The sequence below is a fragment of the Protopterus annectens genome, chromosome 1.part0, assembly GCF_019279795.1.
Source record: "Protopterus annectens isolate FY-2018-M chromosome 1.part0, PAN1.0, whole genome shotgun sequence".
Lineage (NCBI taxonomy): Eukaryota > Metazoa > Chordata > Ceratodontiformes > Protopteridae > Protopterus > Protopterus annectens.
Window position 1 is genome coordinate 1,753,658,069 of NC_056725.1, and position 25,477 is coordinate 1,753,683,545.

Genomic DNA, 25,477 nt, shown 5'->3' on the forward strand with positions numbered 1-25,477 from the left:
TCAACCTCAATCCCTGCTGCTACTATTGGTAAACCTCCTGAAGATGATTCTGACAGTTTTAACCAATTCTTTACTGAGACAATGCAAGCCCTAGCTAGCCAACTACCTCCTAGCTCCCCTGGTCCTGAAAGTACCACCCCTAGAAACCTACTCGCGTTCACCTTCCAACCAGTCGCCACTTCACTTATCTGTACCTTGATCAAAAAATTAAAACCCACTACACTTTCTGCCAATCAACTCCCTGCCGAGTACCTATAAAAATCAGCTGATGCTATTGCTTACCCCATCTCAATACTAATCAATCGAACCATAGAAGAAGCTAAAATTCCCACCATCTGGAAAATATCCTATGTAATCCCACTTCACAAAGGAGGCCGCTCTACTGAATTCTCCAATTATAGGCCAATAGCTATACTCTCTCCACTTGCAAAGATTATGGAAAAAATTATTCATAGACAACTCATGCACCACCTAATCCAGAATCACCTTATGGCAGACACTCAGCATGGCTTCCGTCCTCATCATAGCACTACTTCAGCCCTCCTAGCCTTTACCAACACCATAATCACAACAATAATTATATATCCTCAGCCCTCTTCTTGGATCTTTCCAAGGCATTCAATATGGTTGATCACCAACTTTTAATCTACACCCTGCAAACACATTATGTCTAGATACTAGAGCCCTTCAGTGGTTTCAATCCTACCTGAATGGTCGACAGCAGGCTGTACTCTGGCAAAACAAACTCTCTAATCATCTACCTAACACCCTTGGAGTACCACAGGGCTCTATACTAGGGCCCTTGCTGTTCTCCATCTTCATTAACGACCTTTATACTGTCATCCCAAAAGTCAGCTGTATCCAATATGCTGATGACTCTACTCTGATTTGCTCGGCCACATCTCCATTAGAGTTATGGTCAGCTACGCAGACCAGCTTTAATACAATAGAAAACTGGATTTCTGAACGTCACCTGATCCTAAATCACCAAAAAACTAAAATGCTGTTATTTTCACCAACACGTAGGTCTACTGCTTTCACCTTTACCATAAATTCAAATGATGGCACATTAATCTCCCCTGACCCCTCTACAAAACTATTAGATGTCATCATAGATAATAATCTAAAATTCGACCGATATGTTAACCAAACTATCAAAACCATCAATAAAAAACTAGGGTCACTTTACAGAATAAAAGCCTTCCTAACCCCTCCAGCTAAAATTGCCATAGCTCACTCTCACCTTCTTTCAACCCTTTTGTATGCATCCCCTCTACTCGAGAATTTAAACAAGACTGTCCTTAATAAACTCTCCATTTGCTACAACCACATTGCCAGGTTTGCCACTGGGCTGCCTTTTAGGACACATCATTGCATTAATCTAAATCAGCTTGGGTGGCTTGAACTACCCAGCCTAATCCAGTATAACCAACTGATTATGGCCTATAAAATCCTCTATAATCCGGACAATATTCCTGCACTTGAAAATATTATCACCCCCTATAACAATCCTAGACCGCTTCAATCCTCTAACAAACTAATAATTCAGACTAGCAAAATTAATAACACAGCCGGTGACTTTCTCTTTGCAAACTCTGTAAGTAGACCCTGGAGCTCTCTTCCAGCTGATATTACCTTACTTTCTACCTTAGGTCAATTTAAAACTAGACTCAAACAACATTTGACACTTAACTGGCTATGTCAATGTATCAAGCCTGGCCAACTCTCTCTAGAATGTGTAAAAATCTGTTAACCAGTTTACTGTGTAATTTAATTTAATCCTGACTTATGCTCGGGATTAACTCTAACCTGTGGAACTTGTTTAACTTGCTTACTTATGAAATCACTGTAAATAGTCTGTTTGTAATATGTAATGCTGGTATTATGTAATGCTGTATCTGCTTACCCTTGGAGCTTTTCTCCCCGGGCCTCCGCTGAAAATGGACACGCATCCAGTCGGACTATCCCGGTCAACAAATGTAAAATAAATAAAATAAACTATTACTACCCAATTGGTTGATATGACTAGAAAAACTAAGAGCTGAATCTACCCATCGGTTCATAGGTAGGTACTAGGCTATCTGCCCGAAGGCATTTATAAGCCTAGCCAGAATGTGTTGGCTTTCGCCGCCCCCTTAGATTAGTTTCCTGTGCCTCTGTCCAGCAGAGCCACTGAAGTGATCCCCGGGGTAAACGTTCTGTTTCCCATCCACTCATCAAGGTTTCTCTTAAAGAGTGTTAGCGAGGAGCTCTGCCTAATGTAGATTGGAATCTTGTTCGAAAGCATAGGAAGTCTCTGGGACAGGAATCTATCCCTCCAGCACATCCTATTTATTGTTGTGGTGAGGTTTAGATCCCTAGAGCATGTGGCTCAAGGGGATATGGTTTTCTTTAGATGAAGCATGTCCTTCAATTCTGGGTTGGACATGGCCTTGTATGTCAGGCAGAGATCACCTCTGAGAAGGCGGTATGCAACCGAGTACAGCTGGAGTTTCTTCAGTCGAACTGCATAGAGCATCTGTTTGAGGCCAGTGATCCTCTTGGTGAGGTACTTCTGTGGTGTTTCCAGCTGTTGCAGGTGTCTTGTAAGGCACATCCCAAATGGGGCATTGCGACGCGTTGTACTCTATGATGGGTCTGATGAGTGATGAGTAAAGGGGCACAATTACCTCTTTTGATCTGGATGCAAACCCTTTTGTGATTAGGTGGGCCACATCGAAGGATTTTCTAACCACTTTGGCAATGTGATTATCAAAGCAGAGATTACTATCTACTTGGGTGCCCAGATCGCATATTACGTCTTCCGTATTTAGGGGACTACCACCTATGTGGTAGTTTGTGGGTACTTTGTTTTTTCCTAAGGGGGTGACTATGCACTTTTTGGCATTTAGCTTGAGGTCATGATTTTGACACCAGGTATCCGTCTCAGTGAGACCCTTTTGGAGGATGTCTGTGTCAGCTGAAGAGTCAATTATAGCCCTTAGTTTGCAGTCATCTGTGAACTTGGTCAGCCATAGTCCTCCTGTGCTTGCTGTACCTCTGAGAAGTATATGCCGGACAGGAGGGGTCCTAGGACTGAGTCCTGGGGAATGCCACTTGTAACCAGTTTAGAGTCGGACCTAGCTCCTGCAACTCTCACCATGTGGGTTCTGTCCGTGAGCCAGTTGGCAACCCATCTTGTAGGGGTTTATGTTCAGGCTGGTGAGCTCGTCTATAATACCAGAATGGGGAATGGTGTTGAAGGCCTTTGCGAGGTCTAGGTAGGCTGTGTGTACCACCTTTCCCTCATCTATAGCCTTGGTAACTGTCTCAAAGAAGTCCACCAGGTTTAGGAGGCATGATCTGCCCTTAACATAGCTGAACTGGGTAGGGTCCAGTGTTTGGATTTTCCCAATGTCTCTGTTGAGTTCATAATGATGTGCTCCATAGCCTTGCAGATCAAGCTAGTCAGGCTTACAGGGTGATAGTTCCCGGGGTCTGTTGTGGCTCAATCTTTGTGGGGCGGAATAACCATTGCTGTGCGCCACTCTATGGGTATGTAGCCTGTCGAGAGGCTGTTTGAACAATGTGTTTAGGTGAGGGGTTAGTTTGTCTTTGAGCTTGTGTAGGATGCAGCCTGGGACACTGTCCGGTTCCATTGATGCTGTGTTTTTGGCTTTGGAGAGGGCTGTTTTAACCTGAGTATCTGTGATTTCAGGGGGTTCTACATTTTTCTGGTATGGTTATGGGCCCTTTTGGGGGTGGGGGGGTGAAGTTTGCACTGAACCTGTCTGCCAGGACCAATATTGGTTGGTTCAGTGTATTTTGTGTCATTCTGCATTAACTCCGAGCAGATCTGAGCATTGCCACTTAGATTCTTGACATAGCTAAAGAATGCCTTGTGGTTATCTTTGGAGTCCTTGACAATTTTTCTTTCGAAGCTCGCCTTGGATGACTTTATGAGGGATTGTAGTTTCTTGCTGATACTAATCAGAGATGTCTTCCCTTCTTGGGATATTACTCTTTTCTGTACTAGTTTCCTCCTTCTATTGTATAGCTTGTTTATGGCAGGGGTCTACCACACTTGTTTCCTTTATTTGGAGGCATGAGTCTTGGTTTTGCTTGGGATAGCACGATCCATGCATTCTTGTAGGTGTCCGTAGAATGCATTAGTAAAGGATTTTGCAGCTTGGACAGCGTTATCCTTTAGCATGGGGGATTTGAAACTTTCCACCTCGGTCTTATGTAACGTGAAGTTTGCTTTTGAAAAGTTTTCACAGTGGTTTCCTTGTCTGGGGGTGGGGGCGGAATGTGGATATCCAAAGTGATTTATTTATGGTCAGATGTAACCAGTGAGGAGGTGACCTCTGGTGTGGAACACTGGTCACCTATGTTGGTTATGACTAGGTCCAATATGTTGTCACCTCTGGTGGGAGTGTTGACCAGTTGATCCAGGGCATTTAAGTTTATAAATTCTAGGAAATGTTGGGCAAGGGAGTTAGTACTTGTGTAGTTCTCCCAGTTAATGTTTGGGTAATTGTAATCACCCAATATTAGGGTGTTTGGTAGGACCTTTATGTTTCCTAGTGTTTCCATAAATGCGTAATGGGGGCCCTGGGACATGGTGGGTGATCTGCCGCAAGCTACAATTTGAATTTCAGTTTTGCCCATTGTTAGTTGCACATGGATGATCTCTGAAGCATCGTGCTGTGCCATTAACCTGGAGGTGTGGGTATCCTTGATGAATATGGAAACGCCCCTGCATTTTGTATTTCGGTCTGGGTTCCCTGACCAAAATGTATGGTATGTGTTGTAGCCTGGTAGTGCTGGGGTGCTCTCTGGAGCCTTAAACTAGGTTTCTGTTAATGCACATATATCGATTTTCTCCATACTGAGGAGTGCCTCAAGTGTGTGCATTTTGAGTTTTAGACTTCTGGCATTGAGTAGCATTACCCTAAACTCAGGACCTTAAATGAATCTACAGTTTCAATCAGTGTGCGCTGTATTAAATATTCACCTTCTAGTTTGATGTCTCCCATATCTCATGTGCTTAATTTGTTTTATGTATTTATCAGCATTTTATTCTCCTGTGCACAAATGGTCAATTTAGTCAAGTTCTTTTGCAGACATGCCCTATCTGTAATATGCGTACTGTCATTGTGCTAGTTCCCTGGGGTAGATGACTTCCCAAAGGGTACAATAATGCATTTTTTGCCATTCAGTTTCAGTCCATGATTTTGGCACCAGTAACTTATTTAGGGCAAACCTTCCTGTAGGATGATTAAGTTATTTGGGGATTCAGTGAGTGCTCTTAGCTTGCAGCCATCTGCAAACATAGTCTACCAGAGCCCTTTAGTACAGACTTTTACTTCAGAAAAGTAAATGACAAACAGGAGGCCCCAGCACAGAACCCTGGGGGACTCCACTGTTAACTGGTCTCTTTGTGGAGGTAACTGCCTCTATTTTGATTATCTGCATCCTGTTCTGTGAGCCAGATGGCAATCCAGCAGGTGACACAAGCTAACAAGCCAAGAGTTTTTACTTTTATAAATCCTGATTGCCCAGTATGCTGCTCTAACAATACTGTTTTATTCAGTCTCCCGAGAATAATCATCCCCGTTCCCTCCAAAATACAATCTTTCTTCACTGGCAAGTAAAATGTTCTTACATGCCATACTTACAAGCTCTTATCCACACAATGAAGAAATTTTATAAATTATTTTAGAGCTTCTCAGACCAAATTTAACTGTGAGGACTGTGCATTAAAATTAATGTATGTTTTGATGATGGTGATTTGAAGAATGTTCTGATGATAAACACTGGTATCTGGTGTGAGTTGCAGAATATATGTGTTACTATGAGGCATATCTAACTTTATACTGTATGCTGTGGCAGTTGTTTGTAATGCCTTTAAAATATAAAATGAAAGAAATTCTGAGTAGATTGTGATGACCCAGCACTGCCGAACAATAATCAAGGAGCCTCAATCCTCACCACTAACAACTGTGTGTGTGTGGGGGGGGGGGTGTTCACTGGGAGGATAACAGGTACACACACAGTATTTCCAGATAAAGCTCTCTGCATCAAGTGCAATTTCCCTTAAGAGCACACAGAGAGCACAGTCAGTCCAGGGCTGGTTTCTCCCTCTTCCTCCAGAACCCCAGTAAGACTCCAATCTAAGTAGTATTTATTAATTTGTTAAAATATAAATTTCAATAGGGTTTGAGTTAAGTATTATAATTGTATTATGAATGAACGCATGGTACTCATGGAAATGAAATAGCGGAGAGTTGTATGTATGTGATATATTATAATATTTCATAACTTTCCTTTAAGTAGTTGTAGATGTATAACAAGGTATATTAATATATAAGATTTTTATAAATATACATATACATATAATTTTACCCCTTTTTTAACATTTATATGGTTTGATATGTGTATTTTTATCTATTTGGTTCAGGTCGGATAAGCTGGTGTTACATCATGAATGAATTTTATGATCAATGTTTACAGTAGTGAAAAATTATTTTATTTTATATTATATAAATGTTTTTAAAACACAAATGGTTCTTGATTGGTGGTTGGGGTAATTGATTCAATTAATCAAGGTCCAGCTGTAGTTAATGTATTTAAAGTTTAATGGTGTGTGTTAGTGTTGTCTGAAGAAGTCTCGCTAATAGCGGGACGAAAAGTGCATGTGAAATAAATGTTTATTCTTGTTACAATTTTGGCTGCATTTATAGTTTTGCAGTTTTGTATGGCGTTTAGTACTCTCTAGCTGTTTTGTGCTGTATCTAAGAGAGTTTTACTGTTCCCTAAAAACTTACTTCATTAGATCGAGGCAGATGTGGTGAATGGTTCTTGTCTGGTCCAAGACAGAATGCAGAATGTTCTGTCTCACTCAGAGACTTCTCAAATTAATATCTAAAATATTACTACTGGGATAGCTTGCAGAATGACAATTTCTGGTCATCTGACTTCTAGCTCCCAGGCCAAAACCCTCATTGCTGAAAGCTTGTAGCATTTAGCATCTACCCTGTAAAAATATATAAACAAGGGCTTTTGCTCAGATTTTTGGCAGATGCTGGAAGTCATAAAATAATTACATTTCTTCATGCTTTCAGAGTAGCAATTTGGTCACTCTAAAGACAATATAGAAAGCGTCCTAGTACAGACTTTGTTGCTCTAGCTACATTGAAAACTTAAGAGATAGCCTCTTTATGGCTTAGTCTTTATATGCTGTAGCCTATAAAGTGACTTAATTGCAAATATTTTTCTAAAGTTTACTGGACTGAGATTGACCTCTTGATTCCAGTTTCCACTGTTAAAATATATACATTTAAACAGTTATAATAGTACATGTACATTTCTGTTGTCTTCCGGTAGGGCACATTGTGGATACATTTTAAACACAGCACTTTACAAATATCTTTTCAACACAAACATCTGTACAGAGCAGTTTGATATACACATGATATACAGTTCTAATACATTTGTAACACAAGCATCTTATATAAATTAGTTTGATATTCACAAATGACATATATTTACAAAATTCCAGCTAGCTGTGCTGTCAGTACCTCCTTTTGTCACACAGTTAATATTGCTAAGTAGACACTGTTCAGAAAGATATTTTATTGAAGATTATCCCTTTAGATTTAGAAATTAAGCATGAATTTTTCTTTTTGACGATGAAATAAAGATTATTTAAAAGTGCCACATTTTGGAACATCTGATTTAATTTTACTCGTAGTGAGTATAGCACTTGACTTAAGTATCTGAATGAATTATGGCCTGAAGTGAAGAATGATAACAGGCTGTTTTCTATATGTTGTGTTAACCCACTGCTAATCCCAAATACCCTTTGACCTTTTGTGATTAAATAATGGATACAATCAGCTCATTTCCCACATCTACCCAGACTACCATCTTAGTCTTACTCCTTTATTACTGCATTATCTAATCTGGTGCTCATATACTTCTTTTTAAATAATCAGAACTTTGAATGGGGCATCTTCCCCATCTGATCACAAGTATGCATGTATACACACCTCTATGTACATATACATGCATGCACTCATACAATATTGTTCCCATTATGCTCAGTGCATTATTTACTATTTATTTAATTTACTTACTTTATGATTTATTAACTGGAATAGTCTGACAGAGAGGAAGCCCATTTTCAGTGAAGACCCAGGGAAAAAAGTTCTGGTATTCATATATTAAACATAATACAATAATACACAAGGTTCATTAGGTGAATACTATGCAAGCTGCCATTGTGGGTCATTTAAGCATAGCCAATTTTCCTTTCAAATGTGAGAATCAAGCCTTGTACCTTGTCCTTGTGAAGTAAACACCTTAACCACTATACCAACTTCCAACCCCCATTACTAATTCCCAATGAAGGAACAATATGTGTTGAGTATTAGATAAGAGTGATAGTGTGAGAGGAGTATAATATTATAAGAGAGATGACAGAAAGATAATCTAGAGGAGGAGTAGATGGAGATATATATGAGACAGAGAGAGAGCTTGGACGAGGGAGTAATAAAGAGAGCAGATAAGCAAATAGAGCAGTTTTCTGTACAATAACAAAAACATTTAGTTTGTGTTTTTTAATTTGATGATGAGTGTTTTTGGCTGGCTTCATTTCTGATGTCTGGTGGCATGAAGTTCCATACCCTGCAGACACTGTAGAGGGAGTCTCCGTATATGTTTTTGTGAGTTAATTAGTTGTAGGAGGTTTTGATTTGTAGGAGGTTGTGACTGTAAGTTTCAAATTGTCTATTTTTGACTAACATTGTTCGGGCTAGACATTCGTGTGGTTAGTATAGTATTTTTTTTTTGTTTTGTAATTCCAGGCATTTTTTTGTGATAAAGACACTGCGACGACTCCACACACATTCACATATAAACTATAACAATTTACATACAGAACAGCAAACCTTGGGTTGATTCATGCAGAGAATAACAGTTAATGATATTATTCAGATGACTACCCACTGATAATGCTATGCAGCATCAAGTTGTGTGGCCATGATCTATCGTAAGCGGAAAGCAAGAAAGCTATATGGAATATCTCTGTTCAAACAGATTTGTCTTGTTTTGACTGCAGCTACTCAGCAGTATTAGAACTGAATTTATACTGATGTCGAACTAGGAGATCTACTGTAAGATGCCGAACTAGGAGATCTCAACTAGGCATCAATCTGTATGTTACCAGATGGGTAGCAAACTGGCTCACTGATAGAACCCACCTAGTCAAAATAGGGGAAGTCACCTCAAGCAGTAGACCCGTAATGTGTGGCATGCCCCAGGGACATACCTCTCAACCTCTTAGAGTAAGAAATCTGGATAAAGCCATAAATAAAAGTGGGCTAAAGTCCATAAAGTAGGGACGATTTTTAATTGTTACTCTTACAAACTTAGAAAGTTGATAAAATAACATGTTTTCTATTAACATGAATTTTTTGAAGGGTAAGAAGCCTGAAGCTCAAATGTTCGTCATTATTTTCTAACTTCAATCTTAAATGATTTATCACTAGTTTACCAAAAAAACACAATTTTATGAAAAATGGACCAAAATATGAGGCAAAAGCCTGGAAATTATGCAAAAATATGTACAGTTGAGAGGTATGCCCAAAGATTGGTCTTGGGGCCTCTGTTGTGTGGTATATACTTTTCTGAGGTGCAGGCCAAAAGTAGTGGGCTATTGCTGACCAAGTCTGCAGTTGACTGCAAGCTGGGTGCTGTCATCAGTTCCCCTAGTGATGCAGACATCCTCCAAGAGGGTCTCACCCAAACAAATGAATGGTGCCAGAAAAATGGCCTCAAACTAAATGCCAAAAATTCATCATAATCCCCTTTGGGGAGAGTAACATCCTCACAAATTATCACATTGATAACAAGGTCCTAAACACACAATCAGTCGTGAGGGACTTGGGCACCCAGGTTAATAGCAACCTGAATTTTGACCACTATATTGCCTATGGTTGTACGGAAGGCTTTCTACATGGCCAACCTCATTAGGAAGGGTATCTCATCCAGGGACACAGAGGTCATAACATCCCTGTATTTTTCCCTTATAAGACCCATTATTGAGTACAACACCCCTTTCAGCATGTACCTAACAAAGCACATGCAGCAGCTGGAGAGACCATAGAGGTTCCTCACCAGAAGAATCCAGGACCTCAATCATCTACCCTAAACAGATTGTCAAAAAGCCCTGTCTCTCTACTCAGTCTCATACAGACTTCTCAGAGGTGACTTATGTCTGGCATACAACGCAATCTCAGAACCCTCCTTGATGGGACTGAATCATATCCATAAGTCAAGTTCCACTCAAGTAACCCACACATGTGACGTCAACCTGGTCTGCGACATCAATAGGACTTGTTAGAAGGATGGATTACTGTCCCAGAGACTCCCTCTCCACATCAAGCAGAATACCTCATTAACCCTTTTTAAGCGCAACCTGGATAACTGGATGGGAAACAGAAAATACATCCCTGGGATTACACCTGTGTCCCTGCTGGACAGGGGCAGGGGCATTGGGTGCTGTCTTGTCGGAACATGGGATAAATTCTTGGCTAGACTTGTAAGGGCCTCATGGCCAATAGCCTAGTAACTTCCTATGATCCTATAAGATGAACACCTAAGGCATTAGTAGTGACTTAATTTACATTAAATCACTAAGGCACACAATGCTGATTAAAATCATGTTGTTAAAGATCACTACAGTCATTTCTTTACATGCAGTGAGTTATTCTTACTATAATGCTTTGACTCTATACTCGGTGAATGCTTGTAATAAGCATATCAGTCTGCAGACTGTTACACTACTTCTTAAATATTTTATTTATTTATTTTATTTTGTAAAATCCCTTGGAATATCTACAGTTTGCTGGCAGCATGACTCTCTCAAAATGTGTGTACTGGTGAAATACATAGGGTCTGTTTTGACTGACTTTACACAAAACCTGAACATTATTTGGAAAAATGAACTTTGTTGTATACTTCAAACCCCCCCCTTAACATTTTGTGACAATGGAGTTTTGAACCCTGCTCCTAATACCTGCCTTGCTTCCTCTATTCAAAATGACTGAATTCTATAAGGTACCTCAATGTCTCCATCTAAGAAATTTGCCTCCTTTTTACTAGCTGCTCTCTCCATGAAGATTGGTAACTGCTTAAAACTAGCTATTGAAATGACACCTGGCAACTTACTTATTTAAGTTTAATTTTATTCCCTAGAAGCCAAAGCATATTTTCAAATTTCCTTTTTGTTTTAGTGTACTAGAAAAGCTAGTAGTAAAAGTACACCGTTTAGGAAAAGAAGTGTCTATTGTCAGTAAAGATCACTTAAACCCTATTAAACATGATGCGACCAATGACAAATTTGGAATTCAGAATACAAGTATTCATCAATCCGAGGAGTCAGAACATGCAGAAGAAAATAAAGAAAGAAAGGAAGACATTTACAACAAATAACAAGAAAGAAAAGCTGCTTAGTGTATATAATGCAAAAATAATATATACACTAAACAGGATGCCTCATTGTTATGTAAAACACAGATTACAGAATATAACAGTGTTCAATCAGAAAATATTTAGTCTACAGAAAAAAAAACATTTTTTCAACAGAGAAGGTAGAGAAATGGATGCAAGTAGACAAAAAGAAAGAACATCACTGTAAGAAAAAAGAAGAGAAAAACAGAAGATACCAACATGACTCAAGCTGTGGAAATACAAAGAGAGCTGGATGAGAACTGTATGTTTGCAAATGAAATAATCAGTGAAAACAGAGAGAATAATAAGACTAATGGTGATGAAGACCATTCCTGTGTAACAACTGACAGCAGATATTACAGAATTAAAAGTGGGATATTCTACAGATCTGGATAGAAATGATATACTAGTAGTTAGAGATTCAATTATTAAAGGAAGTGATACTTACATTTGCAGAGTAGATAATGAACATCAAATATTGTTACGCTTGCCAGGAGCAAAAATACAGGATGTGAGTTAGGCCATAAAATGCCTTAATGTAAGGAAGCATGGTACTATTTTTATTCATGTTGGTACAACAGATCTCATCTGTAAGGACACTGACTGTTTGCAGAGAACTTACAGCCCTCTTAGCATAGCTTCACCAGGTTTAGGACATATTTTTCACAAATCACATATAAAAAGGAGAGTTAGGTCAGCATGAATAAAAAGATGTTTGGGGCAAATACCTATATGAAAAAAACAGCCCGTTTTAAAAAGTAGAAATCTGCCGGTTACCGAACCCTAATTTTGGGCACACATTTAAACAGTTTGGCTTGCACTTGTCAAGACAAGGGAAGAGAATTTTTGCAGCAGATATTTGATTAATATTCGGCAGGATTTTTGCCAGGTCAGAGATTTAACAGTTCACAGATAGCAACATTCAATACATCTCTGATGGTTTTTAATGCTAGGAACATCAGTAATAAAGATTTTTTAGCTTGAAAATGTGCTAAATTCCATCAAGATTGATGTTATTGTCTGTGAAACATGATTCAAGAACAATGATTGGACATAAGTTCTATCATGGTACAAATGTTTTTAGGGTAGCAAACATTCTAACAAAAAGCATCAGGTGGAGGTGTTATGACAGGGATTAAAGATTGTCATGAGACCTGTGATGAGTAATATGTTCTGTTTTAGCACCAGTGCTCTAGGTTGTGTAATTGTGGCAATATAGACAACACTGGAATTAAAAAAAAAATGTTGGAGTGTAGAGATCACCAAAGTCAAGTGCCGATGACCTAAAGGAATTCATACATTTCTTGCATCATACATAGGAGAGAAGAATAATAGTAGCTGGGTTCTTAAATTTATCAGAAATAGACGAATGATATTAACTAAACAACATTAGTGGGGAAATTATTTATAGCATATGTTCGGGAACAATTGCTTCAGATTGTAAAAAAAAGCCTACCAGTGTAAAGAACAAATATAATACTGTTTGTGTTTCTAAGGAAATGACCATTACTTCATGTTGAGTTCTATCACCATTGCTGTGCATTAATCACTGATCATGGAGTTATAAAGATTAAATTGCTGCTAGATAACCCTGCCAAAATTAAATCTTAACCAATGCACAAAAGATTAATAACAGACTACATGGAAATAAAATAATCACTATGGAAAACTACTTGGAATGATACATTTGGTAAAAAGACTGCAAAAGGAATGTGGCAAGTTTTGACACAGAAATTGAATGCAAAAAATAAAAAATATGTTTCACCATCTAGGCATACAATGTCAGCAGAATATATATATATATATATATATATATATATATATATATATATATATATATATATATATATATATATATATATATATATGTATATATATGATTAAAGTGACAGACAAAAAAAAAGAAATGGAAAAGGTTGAACTATAATTTTGAAAAGCTGAAGTAAACAAGCTAGACAGACAAAATAAATAGAGACAAGATCAAGAGCAATTTGAAGAAAATGTATATAAAGATACTGAGCAAAATAGGAAACCATTTTACAGATACATAAGATGACAGGAGTAAAGAGATACAAACTGATAAACTGTGTGTATATCCTAAAATGTATTCTCAAACACAACAAACTGATAAAACTATGTGCAGATTCTAAAATGCATTCTCAAACACAACGGATTATAGATATATTTACAAAATTTTATGCAAAGCAGTTTGGCTCCACAAAGGTGATGATACACTGTCCTAGTACTATCCAGGTAACTTCAGATACTGAAATTAAATTAAATTATACTGAAAAAGAACTATACAAACTGGACCCAACAAAGCACAGGGTGGAGAAGGAATTAGTAATAATAACATGTGAGCACTTCAGTATTAATGTATAGCACCACTACATCTGTTATTCACTACATCATCTAAGTACAGGGAGAGCCCTCAAGATTAGACACCTGCACTTGTTAAACCTGTCTTTAAGGGAAAGGGAATTGGACAAACCTTGTGTCATATAGACCCATAAGTTTACTTTCTTGTGAAAAAATAATGGAGAAGGTTATTTTGGATAAATTATTGCCCGAACTGGAAAGGTTTGGACTTCAAACCATACACCGGCATTCATGTGTTGAAAATAGATCTATAGCCACCTCTAACATTTTATTCTATAACACTAATAATAGTTACAAATGGAAATTTGTGCTGTTGTGTAATTTATATAGACTTAACCTCAGCATTTCATAGGGTCATACAAAAAACACTGATCAATAAATTGGAACAACTAGGTATAGATGTACTGTCGATAACATGGTTAGCTGCATGGCTTATGAATCCAGCAAGGCAAGTATCATACAGCAATTGAACAGGTGAAATTCTAGTTTACAGTCAAGGTGTCTCATGGGGCTCTGTTATAGGCCCACACTTACTTGGTATGCATCTTCCAGATCTATCTTTTTCATCTGAGATTTTCTACAGTCTGTATGCAGTTGACCTGATAACTGGGAAACTGCTTACATGTGTTACGGATAGGGCATGTTTGTAAAAGAACTTGACTACACTGACCATTAGTGCACAGGAGAATAATATGTTGATAAATACATCAAAAACTAAGCATATGAAATTCAGGAGATATAAACTGAAAAGTGAATATTTAATATTCACACAGTGATTGACTCTGTAGCTTCATTTAAGGTTCTGGGTATATAGGTAGATCCAGCATTGAGTTTTTCTAATCATATCAACCAATTGGCTAATGACTGTTATAAAACTATAACTTGTATAAAAAGATTTATAAAGTCTAGGAAATCAGAAATGATGAAATCACTGTTTGCAAGTTACATTAGACCCAAACTAGAGTGTGGAATAACAATATGGAAACCTTATAAGAAAACAAGGATGAGTAAATTGGAAAGAGTACAGCGGAAATACACTAAGGACATCCATGGATGTGAAATTTTAAGTTATTATAAAATCTAAAATATCTGAATTTGAACAATGTCTCATAGATATTTAAGAGGCTTTCTTCAGATAGGCAAGCATTTAGCAACACTACTACTGGCAATGTCTGGGATTATTAAAAAGTGGTAGAGAATCATAAAACACCCTATGTAGAAGACTATATAGGAATGAGAGGTGTACTAATTGGCTCTCTCAGACAGTATCTGATGTGTGGTATAGACTACCAAAGCACATTAAGGCAAACACTACTTTAGATATTTTTTAAGAAATATCTGGACAGTTGTTATAGGAATGATTGTTTTGGTATATTGTCAAACTAACTAACCCAATGGAAACACTGCACTCAGGCAGGTTCAGGAAATCTGTAAAAAATAAACCGCTCCAATAGAATAAACTCAAACTTTAATAAATCAAACTGAAAGGTAAGCACTTTCAATTTGTTTGATATAAAACTTTATCAGACAACAACCATACAGTGAAATCATTATTTAAATCCCCCATGATCACGTGACTGATTATGGGCCAATGAGAGATTCACAGTACACCCCCTCAAAAAAACAAACAAAGAAAAAAAAACGCTAAAACAGTCAAACAAAACTAAACTTAATTAATTGCAAAATCAATGTTTGATTCCTGAATATCCAACTAATAAAAATATTCCAACACAATAAAAATATAACAAATCAAGTTTTCAAGATGGGGACAATGCTAACCTGTTTGTTAAGCCTGAGCCAATTGGAAGCATTCTAGAAGAGCTGCCAGAATATTTCCCTGATCTCTAGACGTACATTCCAAGCACTACCTCTAGGATCATATCTAATCTGTTCCACAACAAAATTTTAAAGTGTGCCAGAAAATTCCTGAATATGTTTATAAAGTACATTGGTACTTTTCTTCCTACAAATATCGTAAAGATGCTCATACACCCTTTCCCAGAGCTTCCTCTCAGTTTTACCAATATAAAAGCTCCCACATTGTTGACAAAGTGCCATGTATAGGATGACCTTACTGTCACAATCCCCTTTCATCGACATTTTAAAAGATTGGTCCCTGATCACAAATCTGTCGCCTGTGGGCATGTAGCTGCATAATGAGCATCTACCACAGCTATACATACCTAAATTTTTTGAAGGGCTGTAACGGCCATTCTCAACAATGTTCTTGAGTGTACATCCCCATTGATACACGATAATGGGCCTGTCCCCCATCTTTTCCTTTACAAATCTATCATCATTAAAAATACTCCAATTGGAGTTAATGTATCCTTAGTGACCACTGGACTGACAGACCTCATTGCAGTACTTTCATATAGAACTTGGCACGTGGAACTAATGTAATAGCAACTACCATTGACCCTAGGATTTAAAGAATCAGTACAGCAGGTAGCCTCTGAGGGATAAGAACTTGAGCTTGAAGATGTAATGACAGTCTGGAAGGAAGAATCCTGCCTATCTGTGTAGTGGTGTTCAGATGGCACTGTATGAACTCTAAGGCCTGCAGTGGCTCTAGTTTGGACTTCTCAAAATTTACCTTGATTCCTATGGCAGAGCACAAGGAATCGCAAGAATTAAAGCTGCTTTAGACATAGCCATAATTAGCCAGTTGTCCATGTACTGAAAAGTCCAAAATCCCTGTAGCCTGACCTGGGCTGTTATCGTTGCTATGAATTTGGTGAACACCCGGGAACTGTGGTGAGTCCAAAGGGCAGCACATGAAACCAATAAAACTGGCTCCCAGCCAGAATGCAGGAACCTCTGAATTGTCTGGCTATTATGTGGTAATAGGGATCCTGAATGTCTACCGAGTACATCCAGTCATCCTTCCTCAGCAGCAGTAGCATGAATTGGACTGTGACCATCCAGAGCATAGTCTACTTGATAAGTAGGTTTAGTCTGCTTAGGTCCAAAATGAGCCTGAGATCCTTGCTTTTCTTCAGCACCAAAAAGAATCTCCATTAGATTCAGCATCCTTACTGGTCTGTTGAGATCACCTTCTTTGCCAGGGTGGAACATTCAGAATGGTCTTTTGATAAAGTTTTAGAAATGTTTGAAGGGGGTTACCTGTAGCCTCTGGTGACAACACAACACCCAGGCATTTGTGGTGATGGCCTCCAAAGCTTGAGGGTGGACAGCCAAGTACCCCTGACTGTCTCCAGTGAGCAACAGCCAGGAAAACTTATAGGAGCACTGAAAGAGTTTGCCAGAGAAATAATTCGTAAACCCCTGTTTCATCTCCTGTTCCTGGGGTAGCATCTGTTAAAGCCCCCCCCCCCGATCTGGGGCACTACCTCCAGGAGCTTCTTGGGCAAACTGTTGGGATTTTCTAAGGAACTATCTACCTCATGTCTGGTTACATGAAAGAGTCCTATGATGGGGGGTGGGGGGATGGATCTCAATGGCAGACATTCTGTAGTATTCTTTGCTCATTTTATTTATTTAATTTATTTTATTTCACATTTGTTAACCGGGTTAGTCCAACTGAGCAGTTATAGCCCATTTTCAAAGGAGACCCGAGGAGAAAAGCTCCAAAACATCAATAAATACATAGTAGCAACAGTAGGCTTAAACAGCAAATAAATACAATATAAGAAAAATAACAAGAAACAGTGAACAAACACTAAATACAGCATAATTTTGATAGAGTATAAGCCTTATAGAAATGGATAAGAAACTTTTTGGAGGTACATGTCTCAGAAAAGACAATAAAAAGCAGAGCTATATGGATTATACCATTACCAGACAGGAACTTCAATGGTTAGATAAATTTGACTAAAATACAGAAGTTATGTAGCAAAAACAGGTTCTTCAGGTAGGATCATGGCATGGGCAGATCCAGTTGGTTTGGAAGAGTAGTTTTAGTTCTTTTTTGGAGCTTGTTGGTTGAGTGATGTTTCATAAGTTAAAGGGTATGCTATTCTAGGTTTTAGTAATAGAAGATTTGTAAAGGAGATTGACTATGTTAAGTTTAAGTGTATATGTTTCCAGAAGAAGTTGATCAGAGCTATGCAGGAAGAGTAAGGGGGATAGTATGAGACTAAATTTCAGAGGGAGGGGCAGGAAGTGGGTTTGTTAAGTATACTGTATGTTAGATGTAGTCGGGATAGTTTTATCTGATGGGTGAATTCAAGCCACTGTAGCTTGCATAGGGCTAAGCAGTGGTGGGTTGGGTTAGGAAGGTTGACACCAAATTTGGCAATTTTATTGTAGGTTTGCTCAACTCTATAGAGTAAACTGGATTGAAGATTGGTGAAGACTGTTGAACCATAGAAAAGACTGGGGAGAAGGTAGGCTTGGGCAAGGGATTGTCTAGATTCAGCAGAAAGGAATTTTGAGTTGCGGTATAACAAGCCATGTTTTTGATTTGTTTTGTTTATTGCATGGTGAATATGTAATCAAATTTTAATTGATCATCAATAATCCTTCCAAGTAATTTGGTGTGAGATTCTGCATTGATTATTGTGTTATTAGGAGAGGAGATGACGTTTGTCTTGAGGTGGTCATTGTTTTTTGGGAGAAAGAGAAGTAACTTTGCTTTTTTGGGGTTAAGAATAAGCTGATTGTTATTTAGCCTTTTTTCTACAAGATGGAAAGATGGGCATGGTTAGAGGGTCCTTTCATAGCTCTCAACCGATCAGAGACAAATCTCAACAGAATCAGGGACAAATCCTCAAATAATCATGGACAATCAGGGACATTTTTTAAATATTTGTACTATTAGCTTGAAACATTTGCAGAATAAGAATGTGGATTAATATAGATTTTCTGATGTAAAACGTCTAACTCTGAATTACTATCATTACTTATTAAGGGCAATTCACCACCTTTTCTTCAGCAGTCACCAGTTTTAAGAGGGATTGAGGGACAGACCTACAATCGGAGTCTAAATCAGGGACAGTTGAGAGGTCTGAGTCCTTTACTTTTAGTCCAAACAAGGCAGGATCATCAAATGGTGCATTCAAAAAGGACACATTACAGCATTCCAGGGTTTCAAATGCGTATACAAGCACGACTGCAAACTGCCATGCAGACAGTGCTATCCACTGCATTCAATAGCAAGCACATGGAAACATTGGAAATTGACAGCGTGGTCTCCATCTGAGTTAACTATCATCATTAACTTATGAATCTCAAATGTCATTGAGGATGCTAAGGATTTACAAACTTTGCTCAATAAATCCTTCTGCAGCCTAATAAGGTGAACCAAGTAGTTCAGTCCATAAAGTCAAAGGTCACTGAAGCATACGTGTGCTTCCCAAACCTGTCCAGGCCCTAGACTTTTTGTTCAGAGGTGGACAGTCACGATGTCTTTGCAGAGCTCCTTTTGGTGGCCTCAGCTAACAATCACATCAACTGTCAGTCCCTTCCCTCAACTTGCCCTGTCCTTTGGTGAGACTACAATCTTATCAGGCTTTTTAGGGATAGGCTCGATCACATTAAGTTCTCTCTATACACCTTCAAGACACCAAATCCATGACAGCATCTGGAGGGAGTACCTCCCAGGCCACGGATGGTCATGCTCTAAACGCCTCATGAAACACAGACTCCTGAGGGGAAAGGGGCTTTGGTGATCCATCCTCCCATTTGCAGAAATTGTAAATGACTACCAAAAGAGGCATCCTCATGGAAAATTAAAGGGAAATGTCCTCATTATCAAGGTTATTGTCTTACGCTAATCCAAGTGCTTCCACTTGCATTGGTGCTTTGTGTGCTCCTCTGGAGGGTGATGCTGGAGAAAATCCTGAAGCTTCATGGGAGGCTATAACTTGGGTCTGCTCAAGGCTTTGTAATTTAAGCAGTCTCTGGACAAAATGACATGTAACAGAAGACATAGGAAGGCTGGAGGCCCAGGCTGGAGCTGAGACAGAATGTGGTTGCTCAACTCCAGGATGAGAACAAAATCCTTTCAATGACCTACAAAACTGACGTTCAGTCCAGTCAACTGGATATGGTCGCACATGGATCCAAAGGCATTGAAAAAGTGCCACCCCCCAGCTTGCAACCTGGTCGGATCCAAAGCAAAGAACAATACTGAGCTCTCCTAGGCTGAGGTAGCAAATGGCAAAAACAGCTTAGAAACCCTCAGAGTTGACTCCACCCTCCAGACTTCTCGGCTCAGGAATGTGATCTGCTCAAAAAAAAGTCAAAGTCGAATGTATCAAGGCTGTCAGTGCTAAAAATGACCATGTAGTTGGCACTAACAGAGGAACCCTGTGGCAAGAATTGGCTTCATGACCACCCGATCTGAAATTCAGACCAGTGTGAATGTAGAGGGATCTGCTCTCACTATCCTTGGGATGAAGGGGGAGGGAAGGATCCCCAAGTCAATCTATGCCTTCACAAAGGCAGCATCATTATGTTTAAATCCATTTCCCTGAAACTTCTTGAGGATCTAACGGACCTACAGTACACCATCAAAGGTGGCTTAGAGGATTGGTGTATTGATCTGTCTGTATCCTATTATCTAAAAGTAGTGGACTGAACCCAAGGGGGCTGACAGCTCCAGTGAAAACCCTGGTTCCAGAGTAACAGCAGCTACTGAGGATTAGTACCAATATGGTTCCAATATCAAAGCTGAAGGCAGACTTGGGGCAGCCAAGGAAAAGGACTGGTATGGTTCGAAAGTCAGAACTGAGGAAGCTAGATATCAAGACTGGAGTGGTTCCACTACTGGATCTAAACACAGAGCCAAAGTAACAGAGGACCTGGGAGTCTTCTGTGCCAACTCAATCAACACAGCACTATCATTAAGATCTCTTCTTGCTTTCTCTTTTACTTCCTTCTTTAATTTCTATCTTTATTCTTCCTGGATTTTTCAAAATGCTTCTTTCAAGTAGGATTGCTAGAAGTAGAAGGGCTGACACTGTAAAGACAGCATGGAGAAGTCACTTGATAACCCACTTAGAGAACCTACCTGTTAGTGCTCTGGACACAAAGGATGTTCAGACGTCACACTACTGGTCCAAATGAGCAGCCTCTAAGCAATACACACATTTGTCATGTGAACCTTGTGGTGTCAACTTGTGCCCACAGTCTATGCACTTCTTAAAAGCAAAAGCCATCTCAGCCATACCTTACACAGGGGAAAAAAGCAGTTCACAATCAGCCACAAATATTTTTTTTAAGACAAAAAATATAAAGAAGCCCAAGGCCCAAACAATCAATCATGAGACTCCACAGACCAAACCTGTACAACATTTTAAACCTCACTTTTTTAACTAACACAAATGCAGAGAAGAATACATAAAAATAATAAAAAAAATAAAGCTAACAAAATAAACAGTAACAAATGTAGAAAATAACTGCCAAAATTATAACATTATTATTGCCAGCTTTACATTCTGAATAAGAACTCCCCAGCGTTAATATCCCCAGTCCTTACATTACCTCTCAATCAAATCCAACTACAAACAGCTGTACAAATACTTTTAGATCCACTACTGCAAAATTCTATAACAAAATGACAGTCCAAACAGACACTAATCCCCTTTCAAAAGGCCAACCTATCAAATTTACAAGACCATGCCATTCTCTTAGATAAAATGTAAAAACTATACCTTCTCTAAAAATCATACAGATCCTTATCTTAGTTAAAAGTGAACAGCAGCAGTCAAGTTTTCATTGATTTGGCCATAAATATTTCACACAGTAAGTGCCCTCTATGCAGTTTGCTCCCACCTACAGTTCACATTTCAGCTTTTACCAAAGGCACTGTCATGTCCCACACACGCACATGTATGTACAATATAACAATACTGTATCAAAGAAAGAATGATTCAATATAACAATTATCCCTGCACAGTTCAACTAAATACTCAACAAAGCAGCAATAAACTGCTTTCATGCACCCCCCCCACCACCCTTAAAAATATTGCAGTTAAATGTGTGGATAGGCATTCTTCAAATATCTGACAGTTAAATAAAACTCCCAAAGGTCTATCAGAAATGTGGGGCGTGAGGTATACCTTTGATTGCTGATAACTGGCCAGTGCCTAACCAGCACTTAGCAGACTAAAAACAGTCTTCTCCATTCACAGTAGCACCTTTCACCACAAAGATTCCATTCCTCACCCCAAACTTCACCACCACCCAAGTCCTCCATAAGGGAGAAATGAGAAGAAAGACATCAAAGCAGACACTTATGTGATCATATAGGTGCTCAAGCCCATTGCTCCACTCTTACTTCACTTGAATGCTTTGTCTTCTCAGTCTTATTCTTCCGCATCATCTCCTTTTGCACTCACTTCATGATAATGCTACTTTCTGTGATTTTGCAGTCCTCCTGGTTTCTGATGCCTGCCTCTTCTGTCCCCTTCCATAGCTTTATATACAACTCCAGATTTACCAGGAGACTCGTAGAGGTCATTAGGTGATTTTAAATCTCCCTAAACCCTCCTCTGCTGTTCCCTATCTTTAAGGGAGGGAAGATCACAAATGCAGATAGTTGTGGTCACACTATCAGTTCTCCTTTTACAGTCTTTATAAGCCACAAACAGGTGCCTCTGGATTTACCAAAACCACTTTATTAAACACAAAAAGCTTGTACCACCCTCCTGTCCATTTGGTGTTGCACAGAAAGATTCCCCTCTCCTCTGACTACCCCATGCGCTGTGATTTACAACCACCATAAACTGCCTTTCATGACAGTGCAGATTTTAATGACTTCCTTCAATGTCTTTTGCCAGTATATCTGCCTCTTCCATGCAATTTTTCAGCATGACAGGGTAAGTAATGCAAACTGTGGTATCCATTCATCTCATGTTCTAAATGGCTGGGGCTAAGGGTACTCATTGAATAAACAGTCATTCAGCACAAAACATGGCATCCAACATGCATCAGGCATTTCCTAAGTGCTGCCTGCTGCAGGATTCAGTCCTTCATGTGAAGGTTATGGTACTTAAGCAGTAAGTGCCTAGGTTTATCATCCCTAATTCGCATCTGAACTAAGTGGGAGTAAAGATATGGAGCCTCGTTTGCTAAGTTAGAAATCCATTCATCCAGGAAATATATATGATCTTGTCTTTTTAACTCTTCTGGCATTCCCAATATTTGAATAGTTTGCCTTTTTATCTGTTTTTTCCAGGTCATCTTGATGGGTTAGTAAAGCCTCTGTCATACTATACAGCTTATGTACTACTACTTGTCCTTACCATGATTTATGCTTCTGCAAATACCACAATTTGTCAGCTGCATGTGCTGAAAACTTTGTCATTGTTACCTTTTTCCCTACCTGCAAATCTCCCACTGGATTGTACTCATGCTGTCTGTCAGCCCCTCTAAATAGGAGATGACTCATCTAATTTTTTTCCTCCATTTTGGCATCTACTGCATCATGCACACTACTATCCACTGCACTGGACCACACCATGTATTTTGGTATATTATTACCCTCAAACTCTACTCCCCTTCCCCAATTAATATGCATTGATGTGACAGCAACATTTAAAAAAATGTATCCAAAGAATACCTGGCATATACTATATATACAAATGGAAACAGCTGTGATAATATGACTTTTAGTAGGTAACATGGATATGCATCACTGTACTACTCTCAACTCAATCAGCTACCTGTTACAACTTTAGCTACTTTATTGTTCAATATACTCATTGACAAAATATCAAATGATGGGTATTGTCCACCACAGCTCAGTTGACAACAGATTAGAAACCAATCTTATACTCTTAGAAATAATGATGGTTTTCAATAATATAGGCCCCCATTTACACTTGGTATGTGTGAAAAACCTTAAGAAAACAAATCTTGGACCATCTGTCCAAGGAAAATATATGCAAATGCTACAGAGACATGGGCTAACTCAACAGCACACTAATTCTTACTTTCCATTGTACTGATGGTTACCAGAAACACTGTCACATCGCCCCAGCAAAAAAAACACCAAACAACACAGAGAAATAGGAAATACTGAATCAAATAACAACAATTATCCATTCACTACACAAAATAGCAAATACCATATTAAACAAGAAAGAATGATTCCATACAATACTTTTTTCCAAACCATGCAACTAGCTTTGTCTGTTTAATCTACCTGAGGGTAAGAGTGATGAATAAGTGGATTTGCAGTCCATTACACCATAATAACATCTTAGAGTTGTGAGCTGTGCAATATGATTACGTACAATTCTATATTTATGATGAAGATCACTTTGTGTATTTAAGCATTTATAATATATGATTTCTTGTAATTGTTGTTTAATGTTTTACTTATTCACCGTCGCACCTTGGTCATGTATTGCACATGCAGTCTGTCAAATGCCACAGACCAAAACTGTACAACCTTTTAAACCATACCTTTTTAAACTAGTATAAAGGGAGAGGACTTCCAATTCAGTTAGAACACATCTTTGGGATGTGGGAACAAACCAGAAAACCGTGTGAATATCCACTTAGATTACAGGGAGGACACAGACACTGCTCCAAAGTTATCCCAACTAGGAGCCAAACTGCGGAACCAAGTGCTGTGAATCAGTAATGTTGAACTACTCTTCCACTGTGCGACCCACCAGTACATATCCTAGAAAAAAGGGAATGCATTGACACAAACTCCATTTTTAGCTAAAATAAGGAAATTAGCAAAATATATTGTCATTCAATTAAAGCAATGTATGATAAAATTTTAATGAGGCAAGTTTAAGCTAAACAGTGAATCTTTATGAGAACCATATAACAGAAAATAACACATTTGGCAAGATTCTAAGTCATAAATTAAATTTATTGCATACTGTTACAAAATATAAATATATTTACTACAGTGTGATAAGCTTTATCATATAGCAACATGTTTTCATAATCTGCATTCAGAAATAGTCACATGTCTGCATCTTCAACAGCCACCCCATGTCAGGCGTGCTACGTGATCAGTTTTCTGTTTAGTTGGCTTCACAAACCCCAGGAATTCCAGTTCTGAAACTGCTCTAATAAAGCGAGCACTGAATGGAAGTGGTAAAGGAAAAGTCAGTAAAGTCACAGTTCTTACAAAACACTGTAGCTCCATTCAATCACTACATGTCAAAGCAAAGCTCTTTAAAAAATATAGCTGCTCCTTTCACAGCATCACATCAAGCTACTGTATAAAATGTGGTATACAAGCAGTAATAACTGCCACAATTTAATTCAAACATCTGCTGTCTGTTAAACAAATTAGGCAATAACTACTGTAACTCTTTGTCAGGTAGCTTGAATGCTGCAATAAATCTTTTAAAGTTCAGAAATCTGTACACATGTAAAGTAAAAATACAAATATTTAGGGTGCACTCATTTAAAATTTACTCCACATCTCAGTCGAGAATATATTTAATTTATTATTTAATGTCATTAAATTATCTTCCTTATTCACTTTACTTGTGATTGTCTTTACCGTTCTTGCTATTTTTTCTACCTTTTGTCCTGTCTTTAACACCACCGTGTCTGCTGTATGCGTTCTGTCCACATACCTGTACTCTGATGCTGATCTTTCCTGAGCTTTTCTCTCCACATCATCACCCACCTCTCTCTTTTCACTCTGCTTTTCTAATTC

At 38.5% G+C, this 25,477-nt stretch overlaps 1 protein-coding gene across 1 annotated transcript in view; it reads right to left on the bottom strand.

The window, feature by feature from the left end:
* Nucleotides 1–24,655: 24,655 nt before the first annotated feature.
* ORC3 (origin recognition complex subunit 3) overlaps nucleotides 24,656–25,477 on the bottom strand; it is a 1,128,136-nt gene continuing 1,127,314 nt past the window's right edge. The window contains exon 20 of the mRNA XM_044069085.1: nucleotides 24,656–24,890. Coding sequence (XP_043925020.1) covers nucleotides 24,785–24,890 — 106 coding nt within the window. The 3' untranslated portion in view covers nucleotides 24,656–24,784. The remainder of the gene's footprint in view (nucleotides 24,891–25,477) is intronic.